The sequence below is a fragment of the Betta splendens genome, chromosome 24 (assembly GCF_900634795.4).
Source record: "Betta splendens chromosome 24, fBetSpl5.4, whole genome shotgun sequence".
Classification (NCBI taxonomy): Eukaryota; Metazoa; Chordata; class Actinopteri; order Anabantiformes; family Osphronemidae; genus Betta; species Betta splendens.
Genome location: NC_040901.2, coordinates 2,949,783 through 2,967,269, shown reverse-complemented (window position 1 = coordinate 2,967,269; position 17,487 = coordinate 2,949,783). Strand labels below are relative to the sequence as shown.

The 17,487-nt window shown below is 42.8% G+C and overlaps 2 protein-coding genes across 2 annotated transcripts; one reads left to right on the top strand and one right to left on the bottom strand.

Moving 5' to 3' along the window:
- Positions 1–100: 100 nt before the first annotated feature.
- On the bottom strand, positions 101–11,932 carry rad51b (RAD51 paralog B). Its single transcript, XM_029140891.3, has 12 exons — positions 11,616–11,932; positions 11,019–11,132; positions 10,218–10,322; positions 9,856–9,992; positions 9,337–9,456; positions 9,040–9,223; positions 8,606–8,648; positions 7,054–7,151; positions 5,877–5,955; positions 920–1,030; positions 468–509; positions 101–366 (listed from the first exon to the last, which is right to left on the bottom strand). The coding sequence occupies exons 1-12, from the start codon at positions 11,697–11,699 to the stop codon at positions 326–328; spliced, it is 1,158 nt and encodes a 385-aa protein (XP_028996724.1). The 5' UTR covers positions 11,700–11,932; the 3' UTR covers positions 101–325.
- A 243-nt stretch (positions 11,933–12,175) lies between these two features.
- Positions 12,176–17,375, top strand: nus1 (NUS1 dehydrodolichyl diphosphate synthase subunit). The gene is made up of 5 exons (XM_029140895.3): positions 12,176–12,832; positions 13,183–13,311; positions 14,246–14,398; positions 15,060–15,159; positions 15,333–17,375. Exons 1-5 carry the CDS (start codon positions 12,439–12,441, stop codon positions 15,421–15,423), a joined length of 867 nt encoding a protein of 288 aa, XP_028996728.1. The 5' UTR covers positions 12,176–12,438; the 3' UTR covers positions 15,424–17,375.
- The last annotated feature ends 112 nt before the right edge of the window (positions 17,376–17,487 follow it).

Sequence of the window (17,487 nt, the reverse complement as noted above, 5' to 3'; positions counted from 1 at the left end):
TAGCTACTCAAACAGGACTCCACTGATTGACAGACATTAAAGTAAAGACAAATCAGACATTCAGTTAGGTAGATCAGAAAATATTCTAGCAAACATCAGAGACATTTTACATAGGAACTCATTTATTGATTTTTGCCAGAAATCCCAGTGGATGAGTGATGTGAAGGGTGAGAACCCAAATCTAAGTCACCAGGACTAAGTAGTTGTAGGCTGTTTAGGCAGTAGATAAATAAATAAATACACATAGAAACGAAGCTTCCAGCTGTAGTTGACCACGATCAGATAGGATCAGCCAGTGTTAGAGGTGCAGCTCAGCAGATACAGGTCAGGGTTGGCACCAGGCTGATCCATCCTCAGGTCCAATGTCTGTAAAACAATCACTTATCAGGGTCAAACATCAGATTTGTTCATACACATGTAGCAAAATAACAATTGTTTCAGGATGTTGTAATGAAAAGCTTCAGCACCTTCATCAGAGTTTTTCCCAGCGGTGAAGTCTATGGTGACATCTGGAATTGAAAGTGCATCAACATGGAATGATTACGAAGAATCTACTACTTCCTGTAAAAGTCATGTGTACAGAATCCATTATGTGACACAACAACATTGTTGAATGTGATGGATTTTCCAGCAGATGGACTTTATGAAGCTGAGTGACAGTATTTCATACTTAGATGTACAGTTCAGCCCCAGTTCATGAAATATAAAAATTCATCTAATACATGTAGACCCTGTGAGAGCAATCTCTATGTGATGTTAGTTTATAAATAAGGCACTGCTGTTCTTTGCACTAATGTTAATAAAGAGCAAAGTAAGGGTCATTGAGGCTCCAGGGCTGAATCTAGAGGTTAAACCTTGTGGTGTGTACCAATAAGCTACTACTACAGCACTCAGTAATTGTGTGACACACAGCACGCACCAGTGGTAGCAGTGTTGGGTCTGTCCAGGTTGTAGCTGAATTCAGTCCGGACTGCGATTGGCTGAAGGCCTGGGTCTGTGCCCCCATATGCTGCTTCCTGACCGTCGTTTCCTAGAAAGCACAACAACAGCACAAACAGAGCCAGTCAAACACTTATCAAGGTTCCCTCAGGACGAACCACACATTCTGTACATCATCTTTTTTCAGCTATAAGCAGAATTTCTGCTTTTCCATGGAAACGTTTTTCCACCACCAAGTGGCTTCTTCTGTCTGAAGGAAGTTGGCTCAAGGCCACACATTTATCCTTCAGTAAGGTTTCCCCTCCCACCTGTAACAATGGGCTCGTTATGAGAACGAAGGGCTGAGAGTAGTGAGCAGGTGAGTACTCCTAAGCTCCTCCCTCATCGTTAAAGACTCGTCGGGTTTGTCCTCTCCGTTGGACTTGTGAAGTGGTCCTGATCTTCTTTGGAATAGATGAAAGGGCAGCATGATAAATGGGACACAGACTGTGTCTCCACCTGTTGAGGGCCCACCACTCTCTCAAACCACTTGTCCTCTCAGTCCATCAGCATCATCTCCTCAGCCCAGTAAAGACTGGGACTGTGGAAAAGTGAAGAGAGAGAATGGTTCGCAACAAACAAACACCGGCCTGGTGCAGCCTGCAGAGACTAGCAACCCCTCTAGTGCAGATCTGCTTGCTCAAGGGAAGACTGTGGGACTACTCCTTCCCTCCACTGGAAGGAGTCTTGCTGATGGACTGCTCAGCCTGGAGAGATTACACGGGTCTGGCCTCCTCTGAACACATGCATGTAGGCCACTAACTCTCCCAGTCTGTGGCCTGTGCCCCCAACGATTGCCAAAAGCCAGCTGAAGCTCAGACTCCACAAATCAGATGCTAGCGATGCCATGATTCAACTTCTAGACGACCTCATGTGGATGATGTAGTAGTAGTAATAATAATATTTATTATTATTTATTATTATTAATTATTATTATTATTATTATTATTATTATTAATTATTATTATTATTATTATTATTATAGTAGTAATATTATTATTATTAATAATAATAATTAATTAATAATAATTAATAATAAAATGTGATGACAGTGAAACAGGAACCCCCAGTTGGTTGAAGCGCAGTGGTTTAAGTTTAAGTAAATATTTGGAATGTTTTTAAATGTTAAATTTAATTGGTGAGACTGACCAGGGTCAATACGTGGTCTCATCCTGTACTGTGATGGAAGGCCGTCTGTCATTCCACAGTAGCTCCCTTCTCGCTTTTTGAAAAGCCTCCAGCTCATTCTAAATGCTTTCAAAAGACATTTGTTGTGAATTGGTGTTAAAGAAATGAAAAGCAGCTGATCTGAAAAGAAACTAAAGTAATCTAAATAAACTACACAAAAAAAGATGAGAGTTGGAGAGAGTCTGGACTGGGAAGACACAGACCAGTGAGTCTTGCCTTGAGTTTATGCATGAAGACAAGGCATAGGGGATAAAGTGGGGCACATCGTAGCCTTTACGCTTACAACTTGGCTTTGGTTAAACGTTCTGCTCCACTAGGTTAGGTTAATGACCAGGTCTGTGGCAGGTCCATGCGACTGGACTATTTTGTCTTTAATTATGGTGTATTTTTATAAGTCATTCAAGCCGTTCCTGTTTGTGTCCCTATTAATGAAATTTATGTGAGAAAAAAATAAGTCAGTATTTGGATATTATATATTATTAATAGCACAAGGCAGATCATATGACATTAACTACACAGACTAATGTGGTTATGTGTTAAATTTGATGGATTATATTTGAGTGCCTGTAATCAACCAAACGTTTGGTGGCTTAGTTCACCCCTTGCAAACAGAGTGTGCTGTTATTAAAGGCTCAAAAGGAATGAGTACCTGGTGCAGCATCAATCAGTCAACGAAACTGCAGCAGCTGATGCAAGATGGACAACACGTCAACTACCAAACTTCCAGTAAAAACCTAAACCATACACATATTGTATGAATTAATAAAACAAACAGCTCAGGTGTGTATGGTCAACTAAATCATCTCAGCGTGGCAGAGGAAAGCAGACCACCATGCTTCAATCACTACCATATCAATAACACTCCACACGTCAAATGATGTTTAGAATTCATTCAAAATACACAGAACCCATGATGAGAAAAATCCTGAATCCTGAATTGGAACTAGGTTTGATGCAACATTAGCCCTTTATTTTACTCAATTGAACCATTTACTTGGGAATAATCCTAATTATACAGGATGTTGGAGGACAAGAAGGTAAGGAAAGATAGAAGCCTGGACCCAGAAGAGAGAAGGTGGCACAGAATGACACAACTGGGTCCCAGGAAGCGGCCAAAGCAGTGAGCTTAAACTCAGACCGTCCCGGAGCCCTGCCTCCACACAAACAGCTCTTTGTTCTCCTGTCCTCCCAGACACTTTCTCCTTTCGTCACTCTGCCTTTCAAATCCTTGGTTCTTGTCTCACTCATGTTGCAGAAGGACATTAGGAGAAGCTCAGGATCCTAAGTGAGAGGCCATGAGGAGCTCTCCGGCGATCCGAGGACACAGAGCCTGAGCTAACGAACCTACAGATGTGCATGTCAAGCAGTTTTCTGCCCTTCTGATAAGAAGGACAAACTCCCTCCACTGGAGCTGACACAGTCTGGTCTCTGCACACACACCGTTTGAGACAAACACTCATCACCAAATTGTCAAACAAAAGCATGTTGGTGATGTCTTCAGTGTCTCAGTTACATAAAGAGAGTTACACAACACACACTTTAATTCTCTCCATATTTAGGCAGTTTGTAGGAAGGAATCTTTCTAGTGTGTTTCAATCAGATGGAGCTCCTTTAAAGATCAAATGGATACACTTACACATCTGCAATGTTTGACTGTGATGTCAGTCTTTGCAGCAAAAAAGTCAACCAAGTGTGGGAGAACGATGTTCTGTTTGTGTGCAGCTGCTCATTAGCTACAGTCCAAATAAAGAGGCGGCTGCTCACCGGAGCGAGTCGCTTGTATAGCCACAAGCCTTCTCAGCGTGCAGAGCGCAGACCAGGTGGAGTTGGATACCAGGGAACTGGACCCACAACAATACTGTGACCTGGATTCAGGCTTAGAGGCAAATCAAAGAACCAACAAACGTGAATCATCAGCCCAGAGCTAAAAGTTCTGCCTTTGAAGAAACAGAGAAAGCTTAAATAAACTAAACCAGTTGTAACACAGCTTTTGTTAGGTAACACAGATTGCTGCATGCTTTTAGATTCTACACACAATCACAACTTCATTAACAAAAGAAAGCGACACATTGGTTTAATAATATTCTGTCCTACATAGTCACTCAGGTCAAAGTAATGAAACCCTGATCATGAAACCTCACTACAAACACTTACTTCTTAGTGGTCGGGCTGTTGGTCGGTACGGTGGTTTTAGAGGTGTCTGTTTAGTTTACAGCCTGGTTTATTGAATCATTACGATCGTCTTCCTGTAATGTCTAATGGCACCAGGGGAAATCAGAACACTGCACAATGGCTTCTTGTTCCAGGCAACGTCCAGTTCCAAGAAGTGATTCCTAACATGGTGAATGTGTTTGTTTTAAGTGGTTCAATAGACTTGGCGCATGGTGCGATCGCTGTCTGTATCAATCTACATGAAGACTTGGCGTGAGGATGGGGGAGTGACCATGCACTGTAAATGAACTTTTACCACCATTGCACAACGTTGGTTTAGTTCATTTGAATCGATGATGACGCAACACTGCGTTATAGGAAACTGACTTAGTCCTAAACACTGTCTGGGGTGAACAAGTAGCGATAACAGAGTTCAAGTAACGGTTACATCGTTTCCTCTGCTCTTCATAATGGTGTTTGGTTGTAATCATTTCAAAGCAAGCTAAACAGATTTAATAAAGTAAAGGATTTAGGTTTTAGCAGCAGTCAGTGGCAGTGAGACCTATGGTTAGTCAGACACTAAGGAAAAGGTCGACAACAAACCATGTGACACATGAGACTGTTTAACCCCGTTGACCTTCAGGTGAAGAGAAGTTCAACCACAAAGAGTCAAAAGGTTTAAATGCAGGTCAACTTAATGAAAGTTCATGTGGCTCAGGGACAGAAACGAGCGAAGAGCTGCTTAATGTCTACAGCTGGGTGGTCAGGAATGAACGGTGCTGAAGGTGGGATTCGGGGCAGATGGTGTATTTTTATTCATTTCATTATTATAGGATGATTGAACTACAATCAAAAATTCTCTTACTAACTAAATAAATAGAATCTAACAAGTTTATAGAGCATAAATGAAGCTTCAGAGAAACACAAACTAGAAAAAGCTCTAGAACTGAACTGTTCTCTCCATAAATAATAATACAACACTGCCGTAAAGACAGTGTGTGAAAGCAGCTACAATTCATCGTGCCGCTTCCCCCTTTAAGTTCATGTTGATGTTTATGTCTCACCTGCTGCAGCAAAGAGCTGAAAACTCCCACCACAACACAAATAAGGCCTTCACATTCAAGCCTTCTTACTGGTAGAGTGTTGCCATTATCAACCAATGGTTACAGAAGGTTGACAGGACATGCCATCCTCTGTCTTAGATAAAATTAAATTGGGTCAAAACTAAGTGATTTCCCTTATTCGCCCCACAGTGGGGAAATGTATCTTTTCATTTGCCACATCTATCCTGAGGGAGCAGGGGAGCAAACAAGTGATTTGCTCAAGGACACACAAGGTGCCAGAGACGGGGATTGAACTGGGGACCTTCTTCCCAGGACAATGGCCTACCCACTGAGCTTCCAGGTCACCTACCAACAACACATTCTGCCCTTTCAGCGCAGTGGAGATGCAGCTGATCCGTCGGGTCACATGACAGCGTTACGGTTCTAACCCAGCACAAGAGGGAGCGGCACCGACTGAAGCACTATTCACTGCACACTGGATTTTAACACACTCACCCTCTATACAGAATCCCTGCTTCTGAATAGTGTAGTTCAGCACAGCATATGGAGCCACAGGTGACTTGGCAATAAGTATCTGAAAAATAGTAAAAAAAAGAAACAAAACAGATAGTTGAATGTGTCATGTGTTTTGTCATGGAGCCTCAGCAAGTCATCTGTAAGTCATACAGGATGAGCATCAACCTAACCCACGCTTACAAACCACTATTTATCCAACCCAACCCTCCTTTGTCCATTTGTCCAGTGCAAGTAAGCACACCATCCGAAGCTGGAGCCGTCTCTGTGGCTCAAAAACAAAGCAGTCAATAAAAGCAAGACACATGAAAGTTGCAATAAATCTGGAAGCAATGCTTAAGGTTTTACAGTGCTTAGAGTCTAAAGCTCTAAACCGCCAGACCCACCTTGTGTGTTAACTTAGGATCAAGCAAAGACACCACACATCTCAAACTAGATGCATGTAATGTGTAGAATAAGAAGAGAGCTCCAGTCTCTGAGCAATCTAACAGCACGAATGACGTTTCGCTGAAAGCCACAATTACTCACATGTATGTGCCGAGGCATAGCTTAGCCAGTATTTTCATATTCAGCTCTGTCTATAGTTCTATTCATGACCCAGTCAAGTTAGTGTGCAGAATTGCCGGTTTGCTAGCGGTCTTGACTTTGATGACCAGATCATGTGTGAAAATTAGTTCTGCTGTGTCGTGAACCATTCCTTCAGCATTTGAGACAGACAAATCCCGGCATTGTGAATATGTCTGTGTCATCAGGAAAGGAAACAGCACACAGATGGAAAAAAAACATAAGGTAAAGGTTGTTTAAGTTGAAACCTGCCTTATGTGGACATACAGAAAATTAATAGAATGTTTATAGATGGTCGTCTCGTACAGGGTGGGGGGTGAGTTCTGGACAAATCCCAACAGAATGCCATGAGGAACAGGGTCTCAAACGAGGCTGGATGCCCAAAGCTTCAGGTCAAAGGTCAGCAGTCTCCACCTTAAACTGCACCTTTAGAGACCACAGACTCTACGAGTGTAGTGTTTGTACGGTTCAACCAGGACAAAATCTACACTGTTAAACCTCATAGTTCACATGGATTAATCAGCTGTCTGTGTATTAGATGATCCTTTTTGGAGAAACCCTGGTTGTGGTGAAGGGAGTCAGGTGCACGTCTCACCTGCCTCTGCTGTGGGGTTACATACTGCAGAACAAGTCGTGTGTTGATGCTGTGACTCCACGTGTTCCCCAGAGCCGCTGTCACAAACCCAGCAGATCCTGAAACCCAGCAGGACAAAGGTTCTGATGAGAGACTAAAGTTAGCAGATGAAATGGCACCTTAGGTTTATAATGTATTAAGCAGATAACCCGACATGGCCTCTTAAATGTAACATAAATACTGTAATATGAGGCGAGTGAGTGTAGATCCAATTGGTATTTGATCACTTTAATCACTGAAACACATCATTAACCATTACTGAGAAAGAATCCATATTTTGTCATTGTCAGTTTGCAGGATACAGTTTGACTTTTACTCTCCCAGGCTTGTGGGTGTGGAGCTTTCATAGCAAACACGCCTCACTGGCCCCTTGATGATTTTTCCACATGCTAAGCAGGAATCCTTCCTCACTATTGTCATATCAGAAAGGTCCCTTCCTCAAAACATTTCCTTAGGAAATGTGTATGTGAATAGCAACATCACATGTCAGCCGTGAACTGTGGAACAAGTCAATTAGGTCAAACCAGGAAAACCAGGAACAGACGAACCCTAGAATAATGGTTGGATATGAAAACATATCACTGATAGCAGGTAGCATCATCTTCATCCTCTCACACTTGGTCTAGCTTTAGTCCACCTCCAGCGCCTGCTTCTCTTACTCCATCTGGCCATTTGCTAACATTAAGCTACCAATGGTAAAAGTCTGGTATAAGTCTGTGTAAACCTGACGACCCCCGGCACTCCCCCACACAGGTTTATATATGTGATCCCTGGGGAGGAGGGAATGATGTTCCATCATGAGGATTCATGTGGCGCCACCCACAGGTAAAACTGTTCTACACATGCAGAAACAATTGCTAGTTTTAATTTTTTATTCGACAGACTGGCACCAGATGCAGCACCAACCTGTCATGGCTGTAAAACAAACCTAATCAAATAAACACTGATGTACTGACCTAAAAATATAAAAAATATGTGTTCATGTCAACTACACCTTGTTATATTCCTTGAACTTTGTTGGTGTGATGTATCTTAAAATTGTAAAATTAAATAAACTGAACACAAGAAGCTTTTCATTATCACGTCACCAGGTATTTACAATTAATCAGGTGGGTTGTGCCTGAAACAGCCAGGGGAGGACGTCTACATGTAGGGCTGTGTGGCAGGCTGTCCTCTAGCTGGACGGATTCTAGGAGTAGCTATCCAGCACGGCTGTGAGCCTCACAGGGACTAGGCAGTAGAAAGTGACTTGACATCATCACTCACAATGGTGTACAGTAACTGTGTTACTGCGTGCCATCACTGAAGCTGTAGTCGTGTTTATACCAGAGAGAACCCCCTGGGGTTAATAAATAAGCGTGACTAGGGACAGACTGTCATTGCTAGATATCACTTAGACAAATACAGGGCCAGTGTTGTAGACCTCCTGTAGCTGGGTCAGCTGGCTGTTTGGTGTCTAGTTAGTGAAGCTGCAGCGTGCACACACACAGGCACGCACGCACGCACACCTCACCTCCATCCCCTGAATGAGTTGTGATCTGGTTGGTCAGGACCACCTAGAGGAATATGTCTGAATTATTATAATATATGGAAGATTTAAAACAGCTAAGACAGATCAGTTAATATAAATGAAAAATAATATAATATAACACAATCAGACAGAAAAGGGCTGTGCAGTAGTGGGAAAATAAAAAAAAACGATCCAGTTTGTTTTTTCAGTATTTTAGATTAACAAATCTTCTGTTCTAGTCAAATGGATCCATGCTGTAGGTTGAAGGTATAGGCAGCCACCACTGCTTCATCCACACAGCAGCCCTCACCCCTTACGATCACATACACTGACATTTTACCTTCCATCAGCTTAAGCAGCTGGATCAGTGTAGGATTGCTGCACACGGCTGACATTGTCCTGTATGTTAACTCTTAAATGACGACTGTCATACTTACAGGTATGTTGAACTGGTGAGCTAGATATTTGAGGACAGAGGCCTCGTGGCTCAGCAGACTGCTGCGCTGCATTAGGATCCCAGGAAGTTTGGTGTCAAACTCCTTTCTCACCACTGAAGCTACAGAGTCCAAGATAATGAGGCCGGCTCTGGTGGAGATAATGTTTTCTTCTAGGCTCTCCAGTCTGACAGACATTCAAAAGACAGCGGCCAACTTTAAGGACTGGGACTAATACAGCACAGAGTTATAGTTACAGCCATTGGTCTTATCAAATGCAAACAATAACTAATCCATTACCTCTGGAGAACATCATCACAAGTGAGCTCCCTGAAGACAAACACCCGGCCAGCCATATGCAGGACTCTCTCCTTGCAGTTGAAGTACTTTGGGAATCGACTCTGGGCAATCTCCAGCAACCTAAAATCACAGTCACTGCACTGTCAACATCTGGACTCTAGTTGCAGACTTTCTGAGCTCAGGCGTAATGAAGGTTACCATTTAGTCCCATCTCCACTTTCTGCTTCATATTAAGCTGCAGCCCTGTCACTGGTGTTTGAATGAGTAAATGAAATGCAGTGTCAAAGAGCTTTGAATACCTGAGGAAGAAAACTGCTAGATACAAATGTCTTCCTCACAAGTATATTAACTGAATTGTTAGCAAGAGACTGTGTCTTTCTCCATGCCCACATATCACATCTACAGTATGTGTCTAATGGATTCCTTGCTTGCAACAGCTACATTTGTCCCCAGATGGGCCAGCACTATAGTCTATCAGTTTGTCATCATTTCAACATCACCAGCGGGAGCAAGCCCCACCTCTCAGCAGAGAAAGCTGCTTCTGTGTCTATGTAGATCACGCTGCTGTCCAAGCCGCCCTCACTCTTTGGCATTGTGGCGAAAACACTGAGCATCAAGCACATCTGAGTCTTCCCACATCCAGACGGCCCCGTCACCTGAGAGGAGAGTCGGAGAATGGTGGAGTGTGCTTGACTGGAGCAGATAAATACAGTATTAACACACAATAAGAAAACCAAAGGTGCTCAACATGCCAGAACAGGTGGGAATTAACCTGAAATTTCATATATATCCTTGTTGCATTTATACTACAGGACCAATTAAACCCAGTCTAGCAGACTGTGCGTGTCTCCAGAGTCTGGAGTGATCATTCGTTTCTGTACCTCTGTTATTGTCCCACAGGGCAAGCCTCCTCTCAGTAGTTTATCCAGGGCAGGCAAAGATGTAGAAAAACAGGACTGTGAGTGTTGATTCCAGATCTCAAGAGCCTACGAACAGAGGAAAGAAAAGAAAACCACATGAAACACTAACAGTGTCTGACAAACATCACAGCTGAGGCTGGGAAGTGAAATGCAGAACAAAGTAGAAGGCCTCCTTTACAGATCATACAGATTGCTGTGCATGCATGTGCATATTTTTCTTTATTTTAGTTTTTTGGAAGTTAAACAAGGAATCAATAAGAATAAAAAATGATCAGGTGATGGATGGACACTCAGCTATACTCAAAACTCATAATAGTCCTATGTCCTAGTTGCATTATTTCTACTCGTCTCAGTTTAGGAGCCAAGGACCAACCGATTTTTACTGAAATCCAACACATCCCATGGCGCAGCACCAGGAGACGGTGAGTCGGGGACCTGCAGAACCAGGCTCATTGTGTGAGGATGTTTGCTTCAACTGGTTGAGGTAACTTTGGAAGATGGCAGTTTTCATACACGTGCACAAATGCATGCATCACATTGTTTTAACGGCTTATCTGTGGTGCAGTCTGTACATACATACATACGCCTTGTGTTTGGCTATTAATACTGTTGTCATTTGTTATTGTTACTACTGGCTATTTATATAAGGTTATGGTGACTGATTACAAGTTTTTGTCTTTCCATTGTTCAACAAAACAAGGCCTTTAGCTTATTAGATCGTGCATACTAAGATGCCAGACAAAAGTAAAGAAGTGCTCAAACCGTGGTGACTGGTGGTGCGACTGCTTTGCTCACTGACTGCAGCAGCACTGTGGCCTTCTGGTAACTTAACCCTGCAGCATGCATCACTTCGATGGGTGTCAGGGACAACAAATCCTACAGAGAAAAACTAAGTCAGAGCAAGGGTGGACAACCACGTGTGGAAAGTCATATGACCCATAAATAACATGGTGCATAGGATTCCCTATTACATCCCAGAATAGCAGTGGCAGAAGAAGTACATGAATACAAGTAAAGGTACAAAACTTAGATAAACTTAGGAGTAAATCACTTGGAAGTAGAAGTGCTCCACACATTCTATTATACACAATAGCAGTTTGATTTTTCAAAGAGAAATTAATTTACATTTATCTAGTATTAATAACTTCTTCTTGTTCTTCCTGTTAAAAAATTAAATATAAATGACCCAAAGCCTGTGATAGAGACTGTATCAGTACTACTATATTAAGTTGAGGTCATTGTCAGAACTGTTTTAAGAAACGTTTGCATGAAAATTTATTATTATTATTTATTTGTTATTTGTTTCCGGAGCTGTCTATTACACAGCAGCCACCAACCAGCGGTTGGCTACAGTCTTACCTTACAACTTTCTATGTGTTGTCTTTTGAGTCTGTCGCATATTTCGTCTGAAAGGCCAGTGCGTCTCAGGTTTCTAGTCGCCATGTGGCCTTTCCTTTCACGGCGGCCTTGGGTTGCAACGGCAAACAAGCTGCGCAACTTGTACCTATTACAGTCTACAGACACAGTATTCCGCCTTTATTTGACTGCTTCTTCGTCTTTATTGTTTTCAAGACAAAAACAAGCAACGGCTCGTTACCGCCACCAACTGGACAGCCTTGTAACAACCCAGATAGGTTTGTTCTTCATATACCTTTACAGCGCGTATTGTAAATAAATACATTTTTCATTTTCCCTTAAAATATAATAATAATAATAATAATAATAATAATAATAATAATAATAATAATAATAATAATAATAATAATAATATTGTTGTTATTATTATTGCGTTGAAAAAAATGTATATATATATATTAATCCATCCGTTTATCACAAGCAGGGGCAAATAATATAGTTTTCAATTAATTTATTATTAGTAGGTTTTTTTGTTGGCTCTAACTTAGAAAGTGGCGGTAATGAACCAAAACCGCGAGAGAAGAACGAAGAAGAGCAAAGGGAAAAAGAAGAAGAAGAAGGTCGTGAATGTCCCCGTCTCGTCCAATCAACGAGCAACGTGTATCACGCAGACGGTTCACAGGTCAGGGGTGACGCAGGAAAGAGGAAGATGGCGGCGGTTACGCTGCAGTGTTTGCAGGGCTGAATCAGATTTAGCAGGTGCATATTAGTGCACTGCCGACTCGACCGTTGCCCTTCGGGCCTTGACGACAGAATAAGGACACTAATGGCTCTGGTTTACGGCATGTTATGGCGGCTTTTGCTTGTTCTGGTCCACGTCAACAGAGCGCTCGTCTCCTGGCTCCGTGCGCGGCTTCGGAGCTGGAAGGGCCGGCTGTGGGAGCGGGCTGTGGCCGCTCTTCTCCTGCCGGTAGCTCTGGCCGGGTTCTCGGACCGCCAGAAGAAGTCCCACCGTAACCCTGACGCTAACCCGCTGGCTGGGAACCGCACTGCCAGTCGCCGTAGTCGGTGGTTGTCCGACGGCAGATCTTTGGAGAAACTGCCGGTCCACATCGGCCTCCTGGTGGCGGAAGAAGAGCTTAGCTACACGGACATAGCGAACCTAGTGGTGTGGTGCATGGCGGTGGGCATATCTTATGTCAGCGTCTACGACCATCAGGGTGAGCATCGTCCCGGCACCGATCTGCTTCCAGCTGCTCTTCGTTACCTTTTAACGTTCAGCCGTTCTAAGCTAGTTGCCGCAGCCTCCTGCTGTTTCAAAACAGTCATGTGATTGAGCTGGTTCCACATTACGCGTCCTAGTTATGGAGAAATCGCGTTCATTTTTCCAGTTACTAGGCAAACCAAAATGCCCAAGTACATGAGTGTATTATTAGGCCTAGCTATGAAAATCTGATACTGTTTGTGTCCAAGTTAACTTCCTGCCTAAATATGGGACCTGGTGGCTCATGTTCATCACACTAGTTTACAACACAAGCTGACGTTAGGGATCATTGGTGTCTTCCCTCAGGTATTTTTCGGAAGAATAACTCTCGTCTTGTGGAAGAAATAGTGACACTGCAGCAGGACTTGTTGGGTGCAGAGGGCTCTAAACACAACGTGGAGTTCATTAGTAACGGCAGTGACAAACAGCACCAAGGTAAGTGTCATACACATGCAACGTCTACTCTGAATGTAGTGGAACAGTTTGGTTTCGTATGGGTTTCTGATTTTCTGCTAAAGGAATCATGAAATGTGATCTGATCTTCATGACTTTATCAAGTTGGAAAAAGTAAAGGCTACACTTTGCTTGTGATGTAAATAATTGTTCTCTGGTGTCAGAGGAGAATGGAGCTGTGGTCTACAACTACCCTGATTTATTAAAACACTGTTGACTTGAATAAGATTACTTCCTCTTGATTGCTTTAAAAACCCAAACTTTAGCCTCCAGCTAAAGACGTTGGTGCCACTCCGCAGCTAGTTTCCCTGGCTCAGAGCAGGTTTTTAAGCTGCTCCAAAGTGAAGAAATAATATGACTAAAGGCTCTGGTATCGAAGCAGCCAGTGTCTGCTTTGGTAGTAGAAGGGTATTGCTCAAATACATAAACAACCAAAACCTGTTTCTGTGTCAAGGCGTACATGGAAAACTGCAAATCTGTTCTTTAAATTTTTCATTGCATTTATTATTTTTATTTATTCCATGTTTCTTTGTTGTAAATAATCAATGTAGCAAGGGATGCATCTCTGAGGACATTGTTTAATCACTTTTAGTATCATCAGAACAAATGTAAATGTCTTTTCTTGCTGTAAAATGCACAATCACATTTTTAATGCTGCTTTAATATAATAGTTGTGGAATTATTCATGTGTTTTAGTCAAAATGAGAGAAGAAAGCAATCTTTCTATTTAAAATAAAGGGTTGATTATCTATCACTATCTGTCCATGCATGCAGAATAAGTCTATGTTAAATTAAATTAAGCATACACATCTTTCACCAGACCTAAATGCCATGAAAACTCTGCAGGTGTTAGTGTCATATTTGTCCCAGTGGTTAATAACATGATGTTCCACTGATTGTGTATGTGTGTATCCAGTGTTGTCCTGTAGGCCTGTAGTAAAGGTGCTGTCTCCAGAGGACGGGAAGCAGAGCATCGTCCAGGTAGCTCAGCAGCTCTGTCGCTCTGTAGAAAACAAGGAGAGGAGCTCCAAAGACATCAGCGTCTCCATGCTGGACGTACTGCTCAGAGGTATCGTGTGTGTGGGTGTGTTTGCCTGTGTTAAAGTTCACGAGTTTCATGCCAGGAGGGGGAACTGCTATCTGTTTGTTTTGCTCTGTGTGGTGAGCATTCAGGGAAAGTCCTGAATATTTGACTGCTGCAGTCCCACTTGCAGCATGTTACACACACAAAACCGGAAGCTAGGCTGCCACGTTGCTACATCCACTGATACAGTATGTCTGTGTCAGAGTAGCTAAGTAATGAAACATTAAATTAGATCAGAGGTCATTTAGTTTTAGTGTCACTGCTTGATTACGTCGCCTGTACAGCAAAACAGCAGTCTGTGACCTTTACACTGCAAGATGATCTAAGTTACTTAAGACAAAGGATTTTTGAAGTATGTGTCTAATAGAGCATTTGAGACTCTGTGGGTACCTAAATATTATTGTTGGGATCTACTTATAACATCCGGTGTTGGCTGTAACCAGACAGATCCAGGCTAACCAGCCTCTAATCTTACTCATAAATCTTTCCATACTAAGAAACTGCAGTTAAAATATTTATTGTAGCAAATCTTTTGATATTTAATAGTAATTATTCACAAAACGTAACGCTTTACGATTCTCTTGACTCAGCCCAGTTCTTCTGCATCTGTTGACAATGTGCTGCATATGTTTTGTTATTGTTTCAGAGTCTAAGAATATTCCCGATCCTGAGCTGGTGGTGAAGTTCGGCCCAGTGGACAGCACGCTGGGCTTCCTTCCCTGGCACATCAGACTCACTGAATTCATGTATGTCCCTGCCTTTGGATGACGATGCAGGTTTAATTGTTTAAGAGCTTGAATGTAGCACGATTGAGAGATGAACAAACCCTCCAGCAGATGTCAATGTTGATCGTTCAGCCTGTTTTGTGCTCCGTGTCCTGTCTTTGATGTGTGTGTTCTGTTTTGTTGTGTCTCCCCAGCTTTCTGCCTTCCCACAAAAGTGTGTCCTATGAGGACTTCATGGCGGCACTGCAACGCTACAGTGCCTGTCAGCAGCGGCTTGGCCAGTGATGTATGGGAGTTGACAAAGGAGAGTGTGGACAAGTAGAGGCCCCTCTGTCCCCCACTGCTTCCATACCCATCTGCGTGCATCTCCTGGATGTCTAACAGACTGCTGATGAGGGCCAGCCAACAGATCTCGTGCTATAATAAGTCACATTCCTAGGACTCACGGAAGCCAAGGGAAAACACAGACATGAGAAGACTGTCCACACAGACTCTGTCCTCTGAGCCTCTGGCCCACGGTTTGTCATTCAATCTTCAGCTGCTCCTTCCCACTGAAGACTGAGAAAATGACTCGCCTTGACTCAAATGACAACACAGAAGAAACAAGGCTTTGTGTCCATCTACGCAAGGCATCCCGAGTAACAGAGCTTAACTTTAGGGGAGAAGCTTGACTGCTGCAAGAGCTGAACAATGAAAGTTGAGTTTAGGGTCAGAGCAGTTGATGTGTGAATACAAGAATTCTCTGTTTTTGCCCCTGTGGCCTCCAGCTTGCAGTCCCGTGTTTGTGTGTTGTGCTGCTACAGAGACATCCAGAGCTCTGGTTAATAAAAATCGCTATCAGACATAAAAGCTCTGATAGGAAAAAGCACAGATCAGACATCAGACACATTTCTAGACCCTCTTTCCCACTGGTCCCACTTGTATTGTAGGAAAGTGGCCCAGATTATAGATGTCTTAATAAGACACTGTGAGCTTTGCCCCTCCTGATTCTGATTCTGTCAGTGGGTCTCAATCTAACTGCCACATCCTGAAGGGTCATCAGCACCTCCATTAATGGTTTTAACAAAGACATCGGTGTTGTTAGTTTGTCTGAACTATTGTAAACAATAAAATGTGACTCGTCTGACAACAGTTTATCTTTACAAAAGCAGTGGCACCTAAAAGTTTGTGAACTCTTTGTTTCAACGTGAGTGTTTCTGCTGAAGTCGTGAGAACAGATAAAATAACTCAGTTTTAGGAATGACATGTACACACATATTCATTGTGGAAGATGGTTTAATGTTTGAATAACCTAAGCAGCATTTTTATAGGACAAAGTCTGAGTCATCATCAACTTTGTGTTTGGTCGTGCTGCTCCTAAGTAGATCCAAATCCTAAAGCTGATATTCTTCCAATGGACGTCTGGCTCACTGTTTGTCTTCTGCACATTAATTAGCCACTGCGACAGAGGCTTAAGTTTCCAAGTAATGATTGACTAGCTTTGAGTAAGATGTAGCTTCGCAGACTAAATTCTCCTTCAAATGGATTTACGATTTTAGAGGTTCACACCCATTTGCTCAGATACATTTTAAGTGTGCATGATGTCTTTCATTATGGCTCTAAGCAGGTATTGTTTGAGTTTTCTGCATATCTCTAATGTATTAGAGAAAAGAAGGGGTTCACAAAGTTTCATGTGTCTCTGTTACTGGTTTTATTTAAACTGCTCACGTGGTAGATAGAAAGGTTATGTACCACTGGTCTCCAGTGGAAGCATGGATGGGTGAGAGTTGATTGCTCATCCCTGGAGAGCATAACACAGAGCCTGATATGTGAAGGTGATGCAGTAACTAGTTGTCAGGGTGCAGCTGGGTCTTCACTGGTTATAGGTCACAATTGTTGAAAATTTATCTGAACTGTCGCCTGCGGAGCAGTGGGCAGCCACAGTGCAAGGGGAGCTAATGGGAAGTGTCTTGCTTAAGGTGCCAGAGGCAGGGATCGAACCAGAGACCTTCTGTTTCTCAGGCCGATGCTCAGCTCATCCATCTACCAGGCCAGTGACCGTTGAGCACCACGGGGCACGTCACCATCATCTGGTGATGTCACTGGACGGACATGTCTAGAAAGCTGAATGTCTCACTGCAACGTACAAAAGCCTGCAACAACAAACGGTTCCATTCCACCGGATCTTCACATGTGTCAGCGAGTGCACACTCGCTGCTCATGGACCTGATTGGTGTCATTAAATGTTACCGACAGAATTCCTTTACAGTGCTCGAGTCTTGCTGTGATTCCAGTGTTTTAATTGATGCTTTTAACATTTGACGCCTGATGCAGTGGCCGTTTTTTAAATCACATATGCTGAGATGGTTT

What these genes read in the sequence shown, in the direction of transcription:
- nus1 (XM_029140895.3), top strand. Translation starts at nt 12,439, where the DNA reads ATGGCTCTGGTTTACGGCATGTTATGGCGGCTTTTGCTTGTTCTGGTC. An exon ending in CAGCGTCTACGACCATCAGG is followed by an intron (nt 12,833 to 13,182) that starts GTGAGCATCGTC and finishes GTCTTCCCTCAG; the next exon opens with GTATTTTTCGGAAGAATAAC. An exon ending in CAGTGACAAACAGCACCAAG is followed by an intron (nt 13,312 to 14,245) that starts GTAAGTGTCATA and finishes GTGTGTATCCAG; the next exon opens with TGTTGTCCTGTAGGCCTGTA.
- rad51b (XM_029140891.3), bottom strand. Translation starts at nt 11,699, where the DNA reads ATGGCGACTAGAAACCTGAGACGCACTGGCCTTTCAGACGAAATATGC. An exon ending in GCAGGGATTCTGTATAGAGG is followed by an intron (nt 1,031 to 5,876) that starts GTGAGTGTGTTA and finishes TGTGCTTTCTAG; the next exon opens with GAAACGACGGTCAGGAAGCA. An exon ending in TGGGAAAAACTCTGATGAAG is followed by an intron (nt 367 to 467) that starts GTGCTGAAGCTT and finishes ATTGTTTTACAG; the next exon opens with ACATTGGACCTGAGGATGGA.